Here is a 22,638-nt window from a genome sequence, read left to right as displayed (position 1 = left end):
TGGGCCACACACACATGCACGCACACACACACACACACACACACACACACACACACACACACACACACACACACACACACACACACACACACACACACACACACACACACACGCAGTCACATACACATGCATACACACATGGTCACATAGACACACCTGTACACACACACGCACACACTGGTGTTCAGGATATGTCCAACATTGCTGTCTGAATAATAATGTGATTGGGACGTGAGGTGGGCCTTGTATCACAGGATGACAGGGCGACTTTGTTCTCTGCCGAACAGCACTCTGGGGGATTGTACAAAACACTCATATTGGACCCTCCACACGCATGTAACAAATATTTCCACACACAAAGCACGCAAACACACAGGAGCATGAAGACTCACTACTTACTATACACGCACACTAGCATGTATATATACATACACACCCACTGAGAAAGAGAGAGAGAGAGAAATACATATAAAATGTATGTATTTAGATAAATTGGTTGATTAATAATTGATTGCCTGATTTACAAAGTGGATGAAATATCTACTGTATATTTATTGTTCATTGTTACTGTCCTGTGGTCAAGAGAGTGCACCACACACACATAGGATGTATCTGTGCCCCTCTACTCCATATGCTACAGCTTCATTGTGCTGCTCCCTGGGAATTTGCAGTTTGCACAATAATCTGAGGACATGAACTTTCCCCCAATTCCTTTAAATAGTTATGAGTTAATGGTTGATGAGTCCCTCGGGCCTGAAGAGCTTCCTCGCTGGATAAGGGGAAGGAGTGGTGCGTACTGTCAAGGCCTCTCGCTCACACACACACACACACACACACACACACACACACACACACACACACACACACACTACATGGTATGCATGTATGTATGCATGTGCGCACACACTCAAAGGCACGTGTGTATAAACATACACGCACATGTATGCACAACATAAACATAGCACAGTGTGGTATCTATGCAGCACTCCTTCCATTTATGACAACAGAACAAAGTCAAAAATCTATCTCTTTCTCACACACACTAGCTCACATAGACACACACACACACACAGGTCTGAAAATGAACGGTGGCAATTAAAAGAGGGTGAGTGTGATAGAGTGGACAGAGAAAGAGGAGGAGGATGAGGCAGAGAGACAGACGGACATGGAGATAATGAGACAACGAGAACAGATTCTATACAGTCCCACAGTAGATTCATGGAGATGACATATAGACAGGGCTGGCTCTAAACTGCTAGAGGCGCTAGGCAAAATTTTCTATGGAGGCTCCCTTTTGAGACGAATCCCACCCACCATCAAGCAAATAAAACACTTTTTTTTTCGAAAGTAGAAAAAATAAATGAAAGGACGCATGAGGCCCTAGGCATTTGCCTATTCAGCCTATAGGGAGCAGTGGCTATGAATATAGACCTGATTAAAGCAATAAGCCCCAAGAGGCCGTGATTTACAGTGATTTTAGAACAGCTAAGGGGCGTTGTTAGGCACAACGCGGAGTGGAGTCCAGGCCGTTTTCGTCCTGGCAGATGATAAATGATTCGGGCTTCAGTTGGCGGTTGCCCTCTTTAGCTCTGCGTCCCATATGCAGCTGCACATCAAACCAGACTTTGTTGACAAGACCCACCCTCAGGTGTGTTTGGATTCAGTGCCTGAGAGTGCTTGATTTTCTGAAAGTCTGCCTCCATTAACGCTTCGTGGTGGGATGTTTTGTTGCGTCCTTCTCGGTGAAGTTTTTTCACTACTCCAACGAAAACGTTGATGCTAGTGATAAACTCGGGATCTTTCAACAGACACCGGGATCGGCTGATCGGTGGATCATTGATGTACCGGTTAAGCCCCGCACGTAGGCCAACATATCTGCTGAAACCATAGGGTTCACCTTTCCCGTTTTTCACAGTGGAATAAAACTGACGGAGAGCCTGGTTTAGCTCCATTTTGGTGATTGATTTAAAATCAATAGCCAAATCTTTCTTGGCACACCAGGTCTGAAAACAGCGAATGGAACACATAGTCTGTTTAACGGTCCCGGCTTCGTTTCTTGACTTTTCCAGCTCTTCAATGTCTCTTTCAATACAGTAATTCTTTTTTATCTTCCTCCTCCATCCTGTCCATCTCTTTCAACCACTCATCCAGGCTTAGCCCACCCAGTAAATCAAAATTAACAACAAAATCTGACATTTTGAAACAATTTGTTTGGCGCAGTAATACTGATGTGATGCAGTCACAGGTGTGTGTTTATAGAGTATTTTAAAATGGCTTCGAACGCGGCTCAGCCAATCATAATCAAGGACCGGAACTACCCGTTTTATATTAATGATTAGACCTACATAATCATTACCTACATACATAGAAGCACTGCTTATACTGTACAACAATGTGCTTCATGATAAAGTTTATGTTTTGTCTTGCCATCATGAAAAAATGCAGCTAAATACATCACCATACGTCACTGTATCGCAGCAGCTGGATGAGAACAGGATTATGGGAGTTGTGTGAAAAATCACAGCTACGGTGTGAAGATTTATAGTCAAAGTTATATTTTGACGGAGACAGGGAGTGAGAGACAGGGAGTAAGAGGAGGACAACAACAAGGTAGGAAGAGGGAGAGGTACAACGTGGAGGGGGTCGTCACCCTGTTCCTCGAAGTGGAGAGGAAAGGAGGGGAGTGTGCTGCTACGAAGCAGAACAATAACAAAATAACACGACATGACTTTCATTCACAGAACTAAAATTCTTGCGTACTACAGTATGTGCCTGGTATGGTACACTCAAAAGGAACATATTTACAATGTCCTCCTTATTTTCTAGCCATGTTTAAAATCAGTACTTCAGGATCGAATCCACAACTGATCAGAAAACAGAAATTCATTGAAAATCAAGCCATTTGTGACACAGACACATCAGTCCATGTACAAGTTTCAGATCTCTATTTTTGCATTATTAGACAATAAATGGAGAGAGTGGGTCACATACAACATCATGAGCAAGACTAATTATGTCTCAAGCAGTGGCACAATCCACTGAAACACGGGGAACCTTGCACATATAAAGTCTAATGAGTCATGCTGAAGTTCCCAGTGGAGGCAGAGAGAGAGTTTGACCTGAAGAGCTGCTGTTTGGTCCCACATCTCTCTGAAGGGAAACTGGGCTAAAGGCTACTGGATACCCCTTCTATCTGTTTGTTAATAACTATGCTAAAGTGCATTGGCAAGAAAACTATTAGTGTATGTTTGTGCGTGTGTGTATGTGGGTGTACGTACGTTCATAGGATTCCTTTTTTTGGAGCTGGACCTTTGAATTGAAAATATCTTATGCCCTTTTACCTACACAACAACATGACTACCTAACATGACTTGCCTGGTCCTAACCAGACTCTTTGGCCATGTACACACTGCATCTAAATACGGTGGTGACTCCTTACTGGAGTGCTTAATCCTGTGAAGTTCACACACAATTCGCTGTTGAAGGAGACTGACAACCTCATTTCACACTCACTGCCAGTGAGAATCAGGGATTGACTCACGGATTTGAGTGCGGATTCTGTCAGTCCGAGTCATGTGTACCACAACTGCATTGGACAACTGGCTGTTACGTGACGTAAGGCACAAGATTTGTTATGTTACGTAGCGTTATCATTGTTCATGTGAAAAAAATGGCAGCGAGTAGAGGGCTGTTGTGTTCAAAATAACCAACTGTTGCAGTCCACAGACAGCATGTCGCTTCAAAGTACCAGACAAAAGTGAGAGAAAGGGCGGGGTGCGTTTAGCGGCAGCGGCAGCTGGCTTGGCATCTGCCAGTGTCACTGACAGATCTAGGCCTTGCTGCAAAATGACGCCGCTGTTGGTGCTGGTTTATCAAAACTCGATGGATAAATTGATGCTGATTCTGGGCTCTGATCAGAATGCGAGTCAGACGGTCTCCAGAGGTGGTTTGGCAGATCCAACATTCCGATCACAATGCATTAACCTTGCATTCACATGCGTTCTTCCTTATCTAGACAAGACATCCAGATACAGACTGCATTTTAATACCAGGTGTAAATGGGAGTCAAAGAGTCTGAAGAGTCTTTCTTTGATGTTGCCTACAGCGATAGCGTCATTACTGAGCAGGCGGGTGTGATTGGAGCATTTTCTGCCTGATTCATCTTTTCATTGTGGAGAGAGAGAAAATGTCAACAAGCGCAAACGTTACAGCTCATTCAATTTGTAGGCTGTGCGGGCAGAACTTGAAAATAAATGGCACTTCACAACATGCAAAAAATCTTTTTAAAAGTAACACAGACGACCTGCTCAGCTTTCAAAACAAGGCCAAGCTTGTTTACAGCTGCATCCGCTGCTTGGCCCAAATGATGGGCATCAGTTTATGTTCACCATGTTGCTGTGCATCAGCTAAATTCCGGGTGCTTAGCAACTTAATGACTCTAGCCTCATTTGACTGACATATCTGGCAACCAATAAAACTTAATGCTCAAAGGTTGAGCGGATTCCAATTAGAGCTCATTGTTAGGCTCTGTGTCAGGTTTCCAGACCGTCACCTTCAGGTTTAGTTCACTAGGCTAAAAAATAACCACATTTAAAAGAAAAGATACTGAAATGGAGATCCTCAGAAATTACTATGAAATTACTCCATAAACCCAAAAAGAAAGGTCTTACTTTCTTAAATTTAAAAATTTAAATAACTAATAGATGCACATAATGCTAAGCTACTTGAATAAGGTCTCTATGTCATCTGATAAAGCTGAATCAATGGTGGGCTCTAGCTGCAGAAAACGTTCACATTAACAATATGAAAACTGAAATCAAACAAGTCAGGATGTCAGCAGCGTAGAGGCAAATGTTGTTTGGAGGCATGCTAACTATCTGTGGGCTGCACCAGGGCATGGCACTTTGTTTTCACAAATACATTTATATATCCATACAGATAAATATTTGTATCATCACTACATTTTTCTTCCTTTCATCAGAAGTTCATTAAGTGATCACAGGGAGCTTTTACAGTCTTTTAAAGTCTTATAGAGTCTTTTTGAAGGTTATTGAATATAATTTTTCAGAGGATTTCAGCCTCATTGCTGCCATTGCAAACAACTGCAACTGCTGCTACAGCAACACTAGTAAAAATGCTTTCTGCTTGAACTGAAAGCAGCTCCTGGATGGTGAAATCCAACAGGCTTCTTTAAAACCTGAACGATCTTTTTACACCGACTCAACACAATACAAGCTTTGTGTGTACGTATGCCCAATTGTGGGCAGTCTCTGCAGAGAGTTTAAAGTGGCTTTCAGGACATGTGAGGGACAACATAAACATAGTATGGTATCTTGGGGCACTCCTTTCATTTATGACAACAGAGCGAAGTTCAGATCTTTCTCTCTCTCTCTCTCTCACGCACACACACACACACACACACACACACACACACACACACACACCTGTCGTTAGGCATTATATAACATGATAAACTTATGTCATAAAAAGAGCTATAATTGACTGATTGATATTGCATCTTTCTATATCAACACAATACATCAGTCTGTCAGATTTTAAGCAACTCAGACTGCCCACATCACAACGCTATTTCACAAAATAGAGCTAAGATCTGTGTTTTTCTGTAAAGTTGCGTGAGCCTTGTGTGAGACTCATCTTTATCTTTTTGTAAACTAGAAACAAATTCCTACACTAGGAAAACAGAAGCATACACCTCTGAAGATGAACTACTCAAGAAAGGCCAGCCGGCACTTTGCTAATCAATTGGCCAATTATGGTCTTGCCCCATGATTTCCAAATTAGCATGAAGGTTAAGCAATTTATTGCATTAAACTGAAACGTATCAGGAAAGGAAAATTAGGAAATTAATCCGATGAGTATTATTAATCTCAGAAATGGCCACTTCTCCAAAATAGAGGTAATTTCACAATGGTTTTTAAAAAGCAACAGACAGCTCAGTTCTTGTTTTATGACAGCTTCTCCTGCCTCGAAAAGGTTATATTACAGCGATGACTGCATTGTGACCCTAAATGAACTTCTAACCTGTGATGGTATTCTGATAGTAACGGTAAAGCATCGAGACAATGAATTCATAGCATCAATTTGTGTGACACACATTACAATGTGTAATATCCCTGCTTCTCAATCATTATGCAACTAAAAAGCCTACTCATTGACATATAATCAGTAACTCAGAAAATCTATGACTGTTTTCAGGAATTTGGGAAAACTAGTTGTTGATGTCCATGATTTTCTTTCCTTTAAATAATTTTTTAATATATTTTCAATAATGTCGCTTGCTTGCAGGATCATGGAATGCTTTCTGCATCTGGGGAACAACTATTTGCCTGGTCCTAACCAGAGCCTTTGACTCGTTGACCCAAACCTACAGCTGGATGGGAGGTCTGACTCACTCACTATAGGCTAGACCAGTGGTTCTCAACGTGGGGTCCGGAGACCACCAGGGGTCCTTGAGGGGGCTCCAGTGGGTCCCCAGCAAATTGATAAATTGTTAAACTTCAGCATTATTTCATTTACAAGAAGCTAACACAATTTGAGAAGAATGACAAGTTTGATCATAGTTTCACTGTTATCTATCTACCTACAATACAGACAGTCATGGAATTCTGGACAAAATCATATCTGACAATAAAAAATATTCTCAGATTTGGGTCCAAGAGACAAAATCTCATCAAATGGGGTCTGTGGTCCTAATGTGGACTAAATTAGGGGTCCTTGATATGAAAAAGTTTGAGAATCACTGGGCTAGACAACTATGGTTGCCTATAAAAGCCAAAACTGGAGATACAAAGTCTTTACAGAATACAGATGATATTCACATGATGGCAGTAATTAAAATTTCTTTTAACCTACATGCATAGATTACAATTACAATTTCCCATTTGGCAGATGCTTTTATCCAAAGCGACGTACACATGAGATTTTTATACAACACAAGCAAGGATCTAGTCAGGAGAGAACAACGAGAGAAAGTGCCATAAAGCTAAGATGTAATGGAAAAAATACGAGTTCTTTTGTAATTATTGGTGTCTAGTTTTCATGTTTATCCACCAGTAACTATAATGTAACTATTCCTCAGAGTGCTGCTGCTCTCCACAATATCATGCAATATAACTAACTATGAGTCTTTCATAAAGTACTGAAAAATAACCTAAGTAACTATATTTGAACTGTCCCATTAGTGCCATTCTGAATATCAAAAAAGGAAAAGCACCAGCACTAAAAAGGCTTAAAAATGTGTATTTATGTAGAGTAAAGATGTAATAGCCTGAATACTACAAAATAATTCTCTGTAGATTTTTCCCTGACTGCTTACTTAGTAGTATGCTGTATGCCTTCTAAGAACCATTAGCATACTGTATATCATAAAAAACAACGTTGGGCTATCAATCATAAGACACAAACTACCGCAGTGCTGGTGCTTAAGATATAGCCCACAGTAAATCTCAAAATAATATCAGTGTTGCCCCTGAGGTTGCGTGCTGAGTCACAACTGAGAGTTACTCAAACACAGCACAAGCCCACATGCTGTCTACCCACTGCTGCAAATGTCCCTCCTTACACAGAAGGCTTTACAGACATAGCCTACTTCGTGAAATCTTGTTTATTTCCAGTGGTGGAAGAAGTACTGAAGTAGTACTAGTAAAAGTAGCAATACACCAATGTAAAGATACTCCATTACAAGTAAAAGTCCTGCATTCAAAATCTTACTTAAGTAAAAGTCCATAAGTATTGGCAGCAAAATGTACTTTGAGTATCAAAGTAAACGTACTCATTATGCAAACTGTCCCCATTTAGAGTTACATTTTTCCTAAATTATTGGAATATTAAAACTGATTTATTGACATACATGTACATGTAAGCAGCATTTTAGAGTTGTCAACGTGAAGCTAATCTTAACAATTTAGCTATACTTTTGGGTAGTCTAATCTATAACAATGCTATTTTATAGTTATTTTATAAAGATGATTAAATATAAAATATTGATCTGAAAAGTAACTAGTAACTATAGCTGTGAAATAAATGTAATGGAGTAAAAATTACAATATTTCCTTCTAAAATGTAGTGGAGTATAAGTACAAAGTAGCATAAAATGGAAATACTCAAGTACCTCAAAATTGTACTTAAGTACAGTACGTGAGTAAATGTACTTAGTTACTTTCCACCACTGTTTATTTCAACAAATGTATATATATCTAATGAACATGTAGGTCTATATGCTACATTGGTTTACATGAAAATCGAGGAGAGTGAGAAGTTCATCTATGTATTTTACTCACCTGAAAAGCTGTGACCCCTTTGATCGTTAAAATCTCTGCCCCGTGTTTGCATGTCAAACACACTCAACAGCGTCAGAGAGAAGTTATGTGCAGGCTGTGGCCCAACACTTGACTGTGTGCCAGTTGTCAGTCCTGTAATTGACTCGCCCCCTTTCCCCTGCGCCACTGCGAGACTGACAGACTGCCATGTGCATCTTAACAAGCTATCAAACATCAGTGTGGAAATAGTTTGTCTTAAAAAAACAAAAACAAAAAAAACAAGTGACGGAATCCTGCTAATAGGGTGCGATAATTTGATTTGTTTCCAACTCAGTTTCACCTGTTTCGAGATTTTTGTTGAAACAAGTGACAATACCTTGAAAATTATTAAACAAGCTGATTTATATTGGAATTGAAATTATCTTATCTCATTGGCAGATTTGTTCACTTGTTCATTGTGCTTTACATCCACCCAGCAGTCACAACAGCACGCAGCAAAATCATAATCCAGCGGAAGGTTACTGACCTGAACAGTGTTGAAATGCAGAGTTTCCACTTTTGAGGCTTGACCGTCTCGCTTTGCTCTTCTTTTGCGGCGCGACAAATTAGCGCGTCTGCCTAGAAACTGTCGCGTCTCGTCGCTTCTTCAGGAACGCAATCTGGCTCAGCGCACGGAGCAACGGCGCTATTAACGCGGTCAGGTCTGTTTGACTCTGCACCGTGGAGGATTTTGGTCATGCTGCTGCTCCGGTCTGCCTGCCTCTCTCTCCTCCCTCCCTGCACAGACCACCTTGGGATCATGTGGAGAGACGCAGAGGCATCAAATTACTCTTTAAAGTTGTGATTTGGTCGATTTGAACTAATTTCTATTCATATTGTGCCCATGGTGTAGAGGATTTGTGTTGTGTTATGTTTGCACTGTGATAAGATCATCCAAATCCAATTTGTTTTTCATTAAGTAGAGGAATGAAATAAATAAATATTTTTTTATGGCAGTGAAATAGTTGGTTAAACCAAGGTGATTAGGACCGAATTCTTGTCAGTGATTGATTGATTGACTGTTTATCACCAATTTACCAAATGATAAATGACAAATATTAATTAATTTTCTACATCCTTGGATATCTGAACTAAAGACCAAATGAACACTAAAGCTGTTTTAAAGCAGCTACATTCTTGACAAAATGGGATCCGTACAGAACAAGAAAGGAATTCTTCTGACCATTTTGTTGCATCAGTGAACCATTTTAGAAAGGTTCTTTATCTGGACAGTCCATGTTGATATTCAACTATCAGGTGACAAAAAGTAGGCCTAGATGTACAGCAAATTATCGGTTGCCTATTTTCTGCATCTGTACAGACCATGTACTAGACTTGGTTTGGGGCTGAACCCTAAACCTAACCCTATAACCCCATTTTTAAACCTAACCCTAACCCTAAGATTAACCCTAACCCACACACTGATTACTTTTCACACTATTGTGTAGGAAGCCAAGAGCAGCCATGGGTGCTCATATATTTTTAACCCTGTTATCTCGAGATTACGTTATCCCAAGTTATCATTTTTTTTCTTGTAACCACAATTTAACCATCTCCTTATCATGAGATAACAAAAATGGTTTTGTCAAGATCACAATTTAATTAGGTAAATGGTTTTGGTTAGGACACAAACTGTTGTGATGATCTGTTGGCAAAGTGTTCTCCTGGCAAGCTAAAGGTCCCTGGTTTGAGCCAAGGCTTTGGAAACATATGGAAGTACTTGATGAATAGGAAAGTAGCCTGATGGAGAGGTGGTTCCACAGCTTAAAGGTTCAATCCATGTAGAAATGTCATTTGACAAGACACTGACCCTCTGTCTGCTCCTGCAGCTCCTAAATTCCACTGTACTTTGGGTGGGTGAACGGTTTAAATTAAAATCCAGTTACACTGTGTGTGCCATTTTTGTCATTCATATTTTTGCATGAATGTATTTAGATTTAGAGCATTATAACATTTAACAAAAATCCCTCCATTCATCGAATACAAAGTAAATTGTCTTGTTGTGTTCTCTTGTCTGCAGCTAAGAGTGAATATACAGGACAACATCTTTATTTTGGGCAATTGTTTCCGACACTGTACCTTAAAGTGGTGGACTTCAGTCTTGAAACAGCTTGAAGTTTCATATTGTTAAATAAGAATCATATGATTGATGTCACATTATGTGCACTGATTGAAAATTCTGTCAGAAAATCCAGGCACTGATATAAAATGACTGAATATGACTGTGTAACAGGAACTATTTGAAAAAAACACAGGTACTGAACAGTGTCGCTTCTCAAAGAGCAAGTTAAAGTTAAACGGATGTAGCCATCAACCTTCACAGGTCACAACACACTTTGGCAAGACTCAAAAACCCACTGCACACTGTGTTTAAAACTGTCATAAATTGTTTATGATTATTAAAAATCAGGGTAGCAAAAAGTAAAAGCTGCATTTTTCTTTACTTTTCTTGGTTGAGAACCGCTGAACTTGACTACTCACACTGTTCAACATGCAATTTCCTTTGAGCTATCATAACTCAATACTGTGAAGAGGAACCAAGACAGCTGGCACACTTTGCTTATTTACACACACACACACACACACATGCACACAAACACACACGTACACACACGCACACACACGCACACACACACACACACACACACAGTATCACATGCACATTAGTCCTCCCCATGCAGAATCTCTTTGTACTGAACTAAAAAACGATGCCCTTGAGAGTTTTGCTGTCACAAACAAAACGAAGCAATAATTTCTGATTGTTTATACAGTTGACTGGAGCGTTCTCAGCGGTATTGCGTTGGGTGGATATAGAGAAGGGCTCTGGTGTCCTAAAATGTTCATCACTAAAGTGCCTCTGTATCTTTGCAAAACTCTCCCACAATGTCATGACACAGTAATAATGATAAAATGGAACTAATAAATCATATTTCAGGTCTAGGACAGTAGTAAGCCGTTCCCATAACTCTTTCAAAATTGTATTAGCATGATGAAAATGGAACCCTAGAAATCAACAGTCATCAATGATAGGTGGCTTGACATGAGAAATTGGGAGAAAAAGGTTTGTTTTTCCTTGGAATATATAAAAAACTATATCTATATATTGTTTTGTTTTTTTAAGAATTCTTTCCTTAACCATATTAACGGTTGCTCCCTCCCCCTCCTGTGCATACTCCTTCCCTTTCAACTAGCCTCTTGTGTATATGTCTCTATGTCTCTGGCTCCAGCAGGTTGGGATGAGCACCAAGACAAACAGGGTTTGGCTAGTATAGGCTTGCTCTGGTGAATTCGCCGCCCACGCCTGTGTCCCAGTGAGCAGTGTGGGCCCAGCCATGACGGAGACGGGGCCTGTGAAGTTCCCACAGCCTCTCCGCTGACTGACTGTCGCCTGGACCGAGAGCAGAGCATTCTTCCTCTGTCTCCGGTGCTCTGGGTCTGCTGGCATGTGTGTGTGTATATATGTGTGTATGTGTGTGTGTTTCACATCATATAATGGCAGACTTTATTGGACCTTGGGAGTGATGGTTTTCTGTATCTGTGTACCAAGTTTCATGATTAGAGGATGCAGGATGTTAGAAAATATTTTTCAATTTTCACTTTTCACATTTGGTATAGCGCTCCCTGCAGGCCAATTCGAGTGAGGATGTTGATTCACTTTTTGAACACTTTTTTGTTTCATGGCTCTAGTTTGAACATTTGCAAAGATGCCTTGATGGAAGGGCATGTAACCACACAACCACACAATCACTCACACACACACACACACACACACACACACACACACACACGCACACATGTGCAGAGAGCAACATGAAACACCTCTGCAGATGAGAGATACTGTATTTAGTGATGTTTCCACCTGCATACAGTGCCATCTGCTGGTCAGGAATAGATAGTTCAACACCCCAAAACCTCTAAAAAAGATCACTGGGCCTGAATCTTTGATAGTGATTCTCGTGCCATCCCCGAAAAGGGCTTCTTGACACTGCAGGACTTGTTAGATTGCATACTTAGATCCCAATATTTTAATATCCGTGCAATTTGAAATCAGATCAGGCCTTATTTTTGCAGTGTATACTTGTCTTTAGATTCATGGTACTTTAATATTCTTACTTTCAATAATATTCTAAGAGATTGGCATGCCTTCATGCATACTGATCATTTACATTACTATGCCTGCCAGTTGATAACTGACACCTGTAATTTGATTACAAGCATGTCTACAAGATGGCAGAGAGGTGCTGCAAATATTGTGAAACAGATGAAGCTATCAGTGACTTGGCAGTGAAATGAGGAGAAAACACAACCATCACTCACAGAAGCCATCAAAATCTGTCTGTGATTGCAAAATCATGGACACCCTAGGTGGCCTAGTGGTTCAACTGGACAACTCAGGTTCAAGTCTAGGCAACCATCCGCCCTGCTGAAGTGTCCTCGAGCAACATACAGAGCCCCTACCAGCCCCAGGGCTGCTCTGTAACTCAGCCTGACCTCTGAACTCCTGTCAAAAGTCAAAAGGGAATTTCCCTATTGGATCAACATTACTTACTTACATCACAAAATCTGATGGCTTCCTTAACGCAAGGGACACAATTTTTAGCCATGTTTTACTAATGTGGAAGATTGTGCTGAATCTGTGCTCACTCAATTTGCAGTTGTTGAGGTGTTTGGGACTGATGGTAGGCACTGATAACATTTTACCTCTCAGGTTGGAGACCAGTTTGGGGCCATCAAGAATATTTAAAATATCTTTCATTTTTTACAGCTCAAAAGTGGACAAATTTGTTGCCTGAGATGGGTGCAATGAACAATAACATATGGAAGTATTTGGATATCTATCCAAAGAAGGCACTGGAGCACACGGATCACTAGTTATAATTTAATTTAATAGGTCAAGGACTTAAACCTATTACATTAAATTGGAATTAGTGATCCATGTGCTCCAGTGCCTTCTTTGGGTAGATATCTTTCACCTGCTGAGTTGTCCTGTTCTGAGCAGCGGTCCCCAGGCTGAAGCATACAGATGAATGGTGTTAATAACACTGTTGTCTGGGATACTGTGGTATTAATATTAAATATAATAGCCTGCTTTACTGGTGCAGATGCAGAAACACACAAGGGTGTACTGTATGGATGAAACACTGATGTCATTTTAAATGCAGACTTTGTACCATTGACTTGCAGTCAATGGTACTAGCACTGGTAAGCACACCTTTGTACTAAAACATTGACAAATAAAACAGATACAATTTTTGTATGCTGAGGGAATGCCAATATGATCCTGAGGTCACTAATGATACTTTTCCATGACAGTCTTACAGTGTATGCTGGTTTTTAGCATCAAAAGTAACTATTTGCTGTAACAAATAAAGCAAAACTTGTCACAATAAAAACGCCACCATCACCATGGATCTCACTAGTGAATTAGTGGAATGATGGAACCACATCTTTATTAACTTTTATCTGTACAGAAAAAACATCATCAGTCACCAGGTCATGCAAAGCAGTATTGCGTTACAAATAAAAACACAATACAAACCGAACAATATATATTGTACCGTAAATATGGAGCCTCAAAAAAATAAATAAATCAATCGATATATTACAAAAAATAAACTCCTGAGATGACACATACATACATACATACAAATACAATACAATATGTTATAATTTACTTGTAACATGATATTGATAATGGATAAACTGGGGGTTGATATGCAGTCCTGTAAGTGCTAGAGACACTGAGATTCTTTTACATGTACAAACCTGAAACGCAACAACTTAATTGATAATGACCAGTCAAGGTACTGGGTGCATTCCAGGTTGCCTAAACCTCAGTCTTTTAATCCCACAATACAAAAACCAACAATTTAATATGGCATATTAATCTGATATCCAGCTGTTGACTGCAATTAAGGCAGCCTGGAAAGTCGCCACTGAATAGGATCCTTAAAGGGAAAGTAAGAGTAAGGTATTTAAAAGATAGGATATAGAGGTCCTGTATGTATGATCATATTTATAATAGGGTGACAGCGCTCAACAGTCATGTCGAGGTGTTATTGCACTACTGTCTCAATGTCTTTTTATGAGAATAATCAACAAATCACACTACTGCTGATAGATCTACACAGAGGTGAAACAAGAATCACCAGTCACAGCTACAGGCATGGGTCCAGTTACTATTAGAAATCCATTCAATTACTTTCTGGGATTGATTTATTTTGTCTGGCACAATAGGGCCAATCCAAAAGCACCCAAAAGTGCAACAAACTCAATCAAAGTTGACTAAAACAAACACGAATGGATTTCAAGTTGTACTCGACCCAGGTCTGCACAGCTAACAAATCTAGCTGTGAATTGAAAACAACATCTTCACAATAAGGCTACAACATCTAGAGAGAGAGAGGCAATGGAGGGCAAAACTCAACACTGATAGAACTCCCTTCTGCTCCAAAAGTCACACTGAGCCACTTGGAGGAGCCATGCATAAGAATTGAACACAGATGAACACACATATATCCAACTCCCTCACACGACAACACACTTCAAGGCTTTTAGACGAAGGGGGCTACTGTATGGCAATGATGAGCACAGCAGTCAGTAGCCAAGGACCAGAGACATAAAGGCTGGATTTACACAGCAACAGACGGTTTAAATAAATATTTTTTACTGACTTACTGACTTTCTATCACTTAACTGACCAAAATCGTTTCACTGTGAAATGACCATGGGAGGAAACCACCAAATCAAATGTCAAATGTCATATTTTTCAAATATCTGTATAAATCCAGCCATAGGATGAAAGAGTTATGTCACTGACAAAAGCTAATTTAAAAGTGCTACTGGAATTTCTCCTCTGCCAGTAAATATTGGCTTATCTCCATATTTATATGTTACGATTACATATGTTATATATATAAATATCTATATGCTCTATCTGTATTCATGAATATTATATTTTACTTTTCATATACTTCAGAAAGTGTTCCTGAAGTGTCCTCTGGGAAAAATAAAGTTCTTCTCAATTCCATTCTATTCTATTCTATTCTATCCTATTCTATTTCAATGACGTAACTCCTTCAATCCATTACTCTGGCATAAAACCGTTCACTGAACATCCTACTCAGCAGGCCTCACTGATACTTACACACAGAGAAGCTGAGGTGGAGGAATATGGGTCTGAGAAGAGGGACTGGGACGGAGGTAATACAGTACAGTTAACACACAAAGTTAAATCTCAGACTGGTTCACATTAAATGTCAATCAAGTCATCAATGGCCAATGGTAGAAGGGGCCGAATCAACAGGGGGGCTGACTACTGCTCGGCTGTGTCTAGTCAGAGAAAAGGCTGGCGAAAGACTTTCGGAGGTTGCGAATGGTCTCGGCCTTAGCCTCGTCCTGGCCGTCGCCCCCCGAGCTCGAGCCCCCGCGGAAGAAAGAGGAGTCGCTGAAGGCGTTGAAGGCATTGGTCAGGGACTGGGACTTACTGGGAAGGCAAGGAGAGGAAAAAAAGAGAGGGAGGAATGGGAAGGAATTCGGGAGGGCAGGGGTGAAAGGGAGGGAGGGAAAAAAGGAGGGAGGAAGGAAGGAGGTGAAGAGGGGGCAAGATAAGAGAAAAAACAAAGGAAATGGGGAGGGGGAAATGGAAGGAAGGAGGGATGGAAGGAAGGGAGAGAGGAACGAAGGGAGAAAAAAGAGTAAGTAAGTGATTAGGGATTGATGAAAGGAGAGAGAAGGGAGGAGGCAAGACAAATAGGGAAAATTCTCATAAGAGGGACACAAAGTCACACACCCTCATTAAACTATAACACTTGTACAACAGTCCTTGAGAAACATGACAAATAGATTACACTTGGTTTCAGCAGGTAACTGTCTGGACTGTCCCAGTAAGTTATTTATACAAAGCAACTTTAGCAAAGTTATATTTTAGTGATGCTAGCAATTGCGTTATGTCTTCAAAACATTAAATTCTTGTACACAGACATTATCTTGTTACAGGGAAAATGATCATTAATTTGATAATGTCTTAAAGACAACAGTACGGTCCATTCAAATGCACGTCTTTGCATTATCAACACTGTGTTGATAATACGGCCCTTACTTCAGCAGAGGATGGGTCTTTTGCTGGCCTGTTGGCTGCTCTTCCACAGGGGGCTGGCCCTCAGCCGGGGCCTCACCTGCTTCAGCTGGGATGGGCTCAGGGTTTGAGGCTGGGGCTGGGGAGGCGGAGCCCGGCTTTGCCTGGGGCGGAGCTTTAGCTGGAGACTGGACCTTAGGCGGGGACGGGGTAGCTCTGGCTGGGGATTGAACCTGGGCCGGGGAAGGGGCTGAGGCGGTATCGGGGGCCTGAGATGGGGCTGGGGCTTGGGCATCGGGCTGAGGTTTGGGAATGGCTTTGGGTGGGGGCGGGGTCTGCGGCTTTGGCTGGAGCTGCGGCTTGGAATTCCTGCGTACGGGAGGGATGGGTTTTGCGGGTGGTGTGGGTTTGGGGGGCAGCTCTTTCGGTTTGCCGGGAGCTGGGGATGGGGAGACCTGAGGCTGGGGCTTGGGCTGCTCTGTGGTAGCGGCTGGGGTTTGGGGAGAGGCTGGGGCAGGAGCCTGGGCTGGAGCTGAGGCTGCAGGGGAGCCTAGAGCTGCGGCCACTGCTTTGGTCGGGGGGGAACCTGGAGCTGCGGACGCCGCTTTGGTCGGGGGGGAACCTGGAGCTGCGGCCGCCGCTTTGGTCGGGGGAGAGCCTGGAGCTGCGGTTGTTGCTTTAGCTGGGGCAGGGGTTGGTGGTGAAGCTTTGGCTGGGATGGAAGCAGAACCTGGGGCCGGTTTTGTGACTGATGGTGCCCTCGTCATTGGGGGAGGCCTCTGCACTGGAGGCCTCGTAACAGAGGCAGCCTTCTGGATGGGGCTCGGCTTCTGAGACTGGGTCGGTTTCTGAGCTTGACCTTGACTAGGCTTTTGGGCCTGGCTGGGCTTTGGTACTGGTTCAGATGCTCTCTTAGGTGGCTCCGATGCTGGGTCCACACTCTGCGATTTCACTGGTGCACCTGGAGCATTTGAATAACACAGTTCTATTACATTCTATGATTCTATGCTTATTTAATACACACAGAAAGGCAAAAACAAGAAACGAGAAAGAACATTTAAAGAAATAACTTTTTTTTTAAATCCAGCACCTGTTGTTTCAGCGTTCCAGTTAGACAAACCAAGCATCTCTAAGACTCACCAAGAGACCAAAGCAGAACATGATACAGGTAATGAGTTTGATAGCTTTGCAACAAAGGTCCGAACATGCCCATTCACTCAATGACCTCTCACATTCATGTCAAGTCCTAACTACTTGGGAACCTCATCTGTCTCAAGTACAGCCTGGGGCAGAGCAGGCCCTGAATGCTTGGATTATAATGACCAGTAGGGGGTAGCAGATCAACAGCTAAGAGAATGGTGTGGGGAGTAAAGTTTAAACCTAACGTGCTATTTGTTGGTTGCTTTCATGCACAGCAACTCGTACCACCATGAGGGGGTGGCATGGTGATGAAAGGAGAAGAGGAGAGGAAGGGAGAGGGTAAAGGATAAGAATGAGAGAGAGCAGAGGAAACAAGAAGAGGAGAGGAGAGAGAGGGAACGAATATCAGACAATTCACTGACTCAAACACAGGCAGCAAAGAAACCCATCATGCAATACAAAGGAATCAAGCGAATATACATGCTGAGCAGCAAGGTACTGAGCAGGGATGAGTTTCCAATGGCTCTGCCAAGCACAAAGATCATCCAAGCACAAGGCTCATTTAGTTTCTGGATGCAAATTTTTGGCAAACTATAGTGTGAGTGTAAAGTGTTGTACCCTCTTTAAAAGGTTTTCTTTCAAGACAGTATGGAAAGTATATTCTATATTCTATGTATTACTCAGTGCTGTTAGATTACGATTACATGTGAAATGGGTCCATTTTGATGAAATATTCTTTTTGTTGTCGAATGATTTTACTCCTACAAAGCTCATGAAAATTCATCCCAGGCATTTTCAGACAGTCATTCTTCTCAAGTGAATGGCAGTTGAATGGCTATGAGTCTTACGTTTTATCAGTGTTTGTCATTAAGCATCCCAATGGTTGCTTGGGACTCACGACACATAAAAACCAAAGAAAATAGCATTTGTACACAAAACAGAATGTTCAAAGGATGACACAATAAGAAATTTGCTTGGATGCAACCCCCTAATTTACGCTTTTTTTGTTCATATTTGCTAGTTTACAATAAGAGTTTGAATTTTCATATTTGACTTTTTTCTTCGAGGAGGCAGTTCAGACATGCAGGTATTGAGCACCTGATTGGATTTAGATTTTCTGGGCAGCGCTGTGGGCAAACAAACTAGCAATGCCTTTGACCTGTGTTTACATGGGCCCAGATGACTAGAGAAGTCATTGCAAATTATATCAAACTCTTTGCACTGATCAGGACAGATTTCGACTAAGGAAAGCAGCCTCAATGATAGCTGTAGCCAGATCATGTAATTCAAATCTATGTTTAAAAGTATTCGAGATGAGCGAATATGAATAAGAGCAAACATCAGTGATTCAAGGGGCTGGATCCAGGCAAATAAGGTATGATCATGCAGAGAAAGAAAGGATGATTATTTTCTTTGCAACTTTTCATTGAATATGTAACCAAGTTTTGCAATTGCCAAGAAAAAATATGTACTGTGTACCGTATAAAGTCACTTTGTCTTGTCTCAGGTACCACAACACAGAACAACGAAGGTTAATTTTAGAGGATCAACACAACAAAAAACAAAACCAAACAATTATTCATAAAGCATCCAGAGCTTGCAGGGGGAACTTTATTGCTTGACAGAGAGGAAAACCATTTGTTTACTAGGAAAAGGTTCGCACCATAACAAAGTACTGGATTTAAAGATGCTGGAATAAAATGGAATTGGAATCAAAAGCAGAGCATTAATCACCAAGACAGAAACCCAACCGAGCTGACCAAAACTCAGTTTACACAGTGATCATGAGCAGCAAACGCACTGAAGAAATGATTATACATTCTGTTTAAGAATGCATAAAAATCATAAACAAAATATCCATATTTGTTACCAAAATAAGCTCACGTCTGCCAATATATCCAATTATCCTTCACAGTGTTGGATCATTATCTTGGCAAGGCAATGCTGTTCTGATATAAGATTCAAATGAATTACACAGTAATCTGATCTGCACATCCATAGAAGTATTAGGACAACATCTTTAGACTGTAGGCACATGTAAATCTTTAACAAATCACTGGCACAGCATTAATAAAACAACCAGCACATACTTAATAAGTACACACTACATGAGATACTGGCATTTGCCACATCCATGCAAAATAAGAAAAAAATGAATCAAAGAGATAATGAGCAATAATTAACATGCAAACACACACAGACACAGACACACACACATACACACACACACACACATCCACAGGCACACCCACAGGCGTGCACACCTTGATAAAAACAGGCAGAATAATCACTTCCAAGAATGGCTTTGTTCATTTACCATGTAAAAAGCTGTTTTACCGTTGCTTTCAGCAGGCACATTTAGTTTTAACACAACAGCCCTGAGCACAAACATCACCACACTAACACAGAAACTACGGCAGCAATTAAAATCAACACATTGGCCAAGTGCACTGTACATTTGCTTGTTAATTCAAGCAAAGGTCATGAGTTAAAGTGAGACAAGGCCATAGCTTAGACAGCGTAGGACTTTTCTTTTCTTAGACTCAAATTACTGGAATGATCATCACCATAAATTCCTGATCAAAGCCATGGCACCAGTGCAATAGTTTGTGGCAATGAAGATGGACATTGCTTCTCTATATTCCCTCAAAAGATTAATACCTCTGACTAGGAGTGGGATTTTTACTGCATGTTTCTTGTCCATACTGTATCTCAGACTCAAAAATTCTATAGAGCTCCAAGGAGTTGAAAACACTATATTCATTACAAAATGTTTCAACGTGAAGATAATTCAATCCTCAAAATTTTTATTTTAAGCAAATGTTCTAAGTTAACTAACCTTCAAATATATATATTCATATCAAATATATAACTCAATGGGGACAGAATAGTTGTTACATTTTGTCAAATGGTGGATACTCCTTTTAGAAAAATCTCTTCAACTTTGTGAGAGTGTGAACTTTCCCATAATTGATTCAGAAAGTGTATCCTAGACCTGCTTTGGTCCTACAGCAGCAGCATTGGCATTACAAGGGAGAACAGTGTTCAGACAACCTTGAGGTTGAGGCCGCTGGCCCGGGGTCCTGTTTGGGTCTGCCACTCCTTCTTTAAGGGCAGCACTCTGAAACAGACATGGAGGAGAAAGAGAGAAAAAGAAAGCCAGAGAGAAAGTGTGAGAGAAAGGGAAACATGGGAGTTGTGGTCAAGCAAGGAGGCATCAGCAGTGAACTGTGAAGGGCTGCTGCAATTAAGTTATTATACTACAGGCATTAACGCCCTGCAGAAACCTCTGTATACTAATACTGGTGTTCTTTTTTGAGAACCTGCTTCTGCCTTTTCATACACAGAAGGAAAATTGAAGCAAAGGCCTATTATAGCTATGAATTTTAGGCGATCTACGCTACACATCTTATATACAGTATTTACTGGTATATGGACTATGTGTGACTATGCATTTCCAGTGTCATCAGACATTATATGGAGCCTTTACCTGTTGGGGCTGTGCAGTGGTGGGCTTCTGGCCCTGAGGGGAGCGGGCAGGCGAGCGGGCCGCACCAGATGCCTTGGCGATCAGGGCTTGGTTCATCTTAGCCAGCACGACCTCTAAGATCAGCTGCCTGTCCTCTGCCTGGTGGTCACCAATCAGCTGCATAGATGAACCCACAACCTGGACAAACACGACATGGGCATCATGTTAGACAATGGTTGCCTTCTGGTTAAAAAATGTGAGGTTGTGACCAGAAGGTAGTTGGTTGAATCTCCAGACTGGCTGACAAAATCTGTGCAGGTAAGCAAACAAAAGGTGAGGCACTTAATCTCCATCTGCTCCTGTGTAACAGCACAGCGATCAATAGTGCAAGACTACAGTTGTGCTAAACAGCTGCTAGGTGTGTCTAGGACTGTACCTCTTCTCCCAGGTACAAAATAAATACTCCCCAAGGTTGTTGCTGTAAATACGCTTGTTTTCTCTGTGAACTTGTTTAGTTAAGTGAGATTTAATACATTAACAGAAATGATTTTTGAATCACAATGATATTGAGTTTCTGATTGAAAAGTAGAAGTGAACTATAATGACAATAAGGGCATTAGCCTAAGTTCTTAATATGAAATTGTGATGTTTAACCATTTATTTGAACACGCTCATGTCCTTGCTGTGAATGCAGATAGCGGGTGATGCCTACCCCACCTCCTTGTGAAGCCAGCAAACAGTTAATATATTATTTAAATGTATTTAACAGGATCAGGATCTAGATCTACCCTGTGGTACAACCAAAACGTAAAGCAAGTTAACAATGAAAGAAGGCTATTGTCAAAGCGGGCCACCTTGCAGTAAATGATAAAGTACATGAACATTTTTTAACTGGGTGACACATCCATTTAAGTTCTCTTTTTCAACAGCGATTTCCAGAGAAAAATCTTTTGTAAGTGTAAAACTAGGCTCAAATCCTGGCCCTGACATCTGAGCTTAGTGTTCTGAAACCTTTTGACAAATTGGGAAACACTGCATGGATCCTGAAGCAATTTATTTTCCCTCACGTCCTGCGCCAGCCTGAGTCTCATTCATAACTGTCAGGTAAAGCCAGCAGCAGTAGAGAAATTTGTCAACACAAAAACGAGAAGTCTTCATCGACTTACTAGACTTGGCCATGAGAGTAAACAGTAAGGGAACATTTCCATGGCAATGTGGGACAGACCACCATCAAACTAGTCTGAAAGAGCTTTCTCAAGTGAAATCCCCATGGCAACAAGCTGGTTTTGTTTTGGGGAAGATGATAATCGATCACTATAAAGGAAGAAACAAATGTGCGCACACAAATGACATGCATGCACATGCACAAATGTGGGCATGCACACACACTTGCACGCGCACACACACACACACACACACACACACACACACACACACACAAACACATGTATTCTCCAGCTCAATTAGTGATCAAGTAGTGAGAATTTATTGTACACACTGTTTCTTTGTGAACTATGGGATCAGTCCAGTCACTGACAACCATAAGGGCAGATTTTCAATAACTCAACTGTTTCATCTTTGTGGCAGCCAGACTGTGGCTAACGGGGACAGAGGATATGTCTTTTGATCAACAA

At 41.1% G+C, this 22,638-nt stretch overlaps 2 protein-coding genes across 2 annotated transcripts in view; both read right to left on the bottom strand.

The window, feature by feature from the left end:
* pparg (peroxisome proliferator-activated receptor gamma) overlaps positions 1 to 8,382 on the bottom strand; it is a 38,398-nt gene extending 30,016 nt beyond the window's left edge. Inside the window, exon 1 of the mRNA XM_071528267.1 lies at positions 8,301 to 8,382. Coding sequence (XP_071384368.1) covers positions 8,301 to 8,352 — 52 coding nt within the window. The 5' untranslated portion in view covers positions 8,353 to 8,382. The remainder of the gene's footprint in view (positions 1 to 8,300) is intronic.
* Positions 8,383 to 15,650: 7,268 nt separating this feature from the next.
* Positions 15,651 to 22,638, bottom strand: part of syn2b (synapsin IIb) — a 74,876-nt gene continuing 67,888 nt past the window's right edge. Inside the window, exons 10-13 of the mRNA XM_071528265.1 lie at positions 21,026 to 21,202; positions 20,590 to 20,656; positions 16,420 to 17,356; positions 15,651 to 15,804 (exon numbers count right to left, since the gene is read on the bottom strand). Coding sequence (XP_071384366.1) covers positions 15,651 to 15,804; positions 16,420 to 17,356; positions 20,590 to 20,656; positions 21,026 to 21,202 — 1,335 coding nt within the window. The remainder of the gene's footprint in view (positions 15,805 to 16,419; positions 17,357 to 20,589; positions 20,657 to 21,025; positions 21,203 to 22,638) is intronic.

The sequence above is a fragment of the Centroberyx affinis genome, unplaced genomic scaffold, assembly GCF_046629955.1.
Source record: "Centroberyx affinis isolate AG114_WGS23_722 - 3 ecotype Tasmania unplaced genomic scaffold, CSIRO-AGI_Caff_v1 ptg001645l_1, whole genome shotgun sequence".
Taxonomy (NCBI): Eukaryota; Metazoa; Chordata; class Actinopteri; order Beryciformes; family Berycidae; genus Centroberyx; species Centroberyx affinis.
Note: the sequence above shows the minus strand (reverse complement) of the source record. Positions and strands in the feature narration are given on the sequence as shown.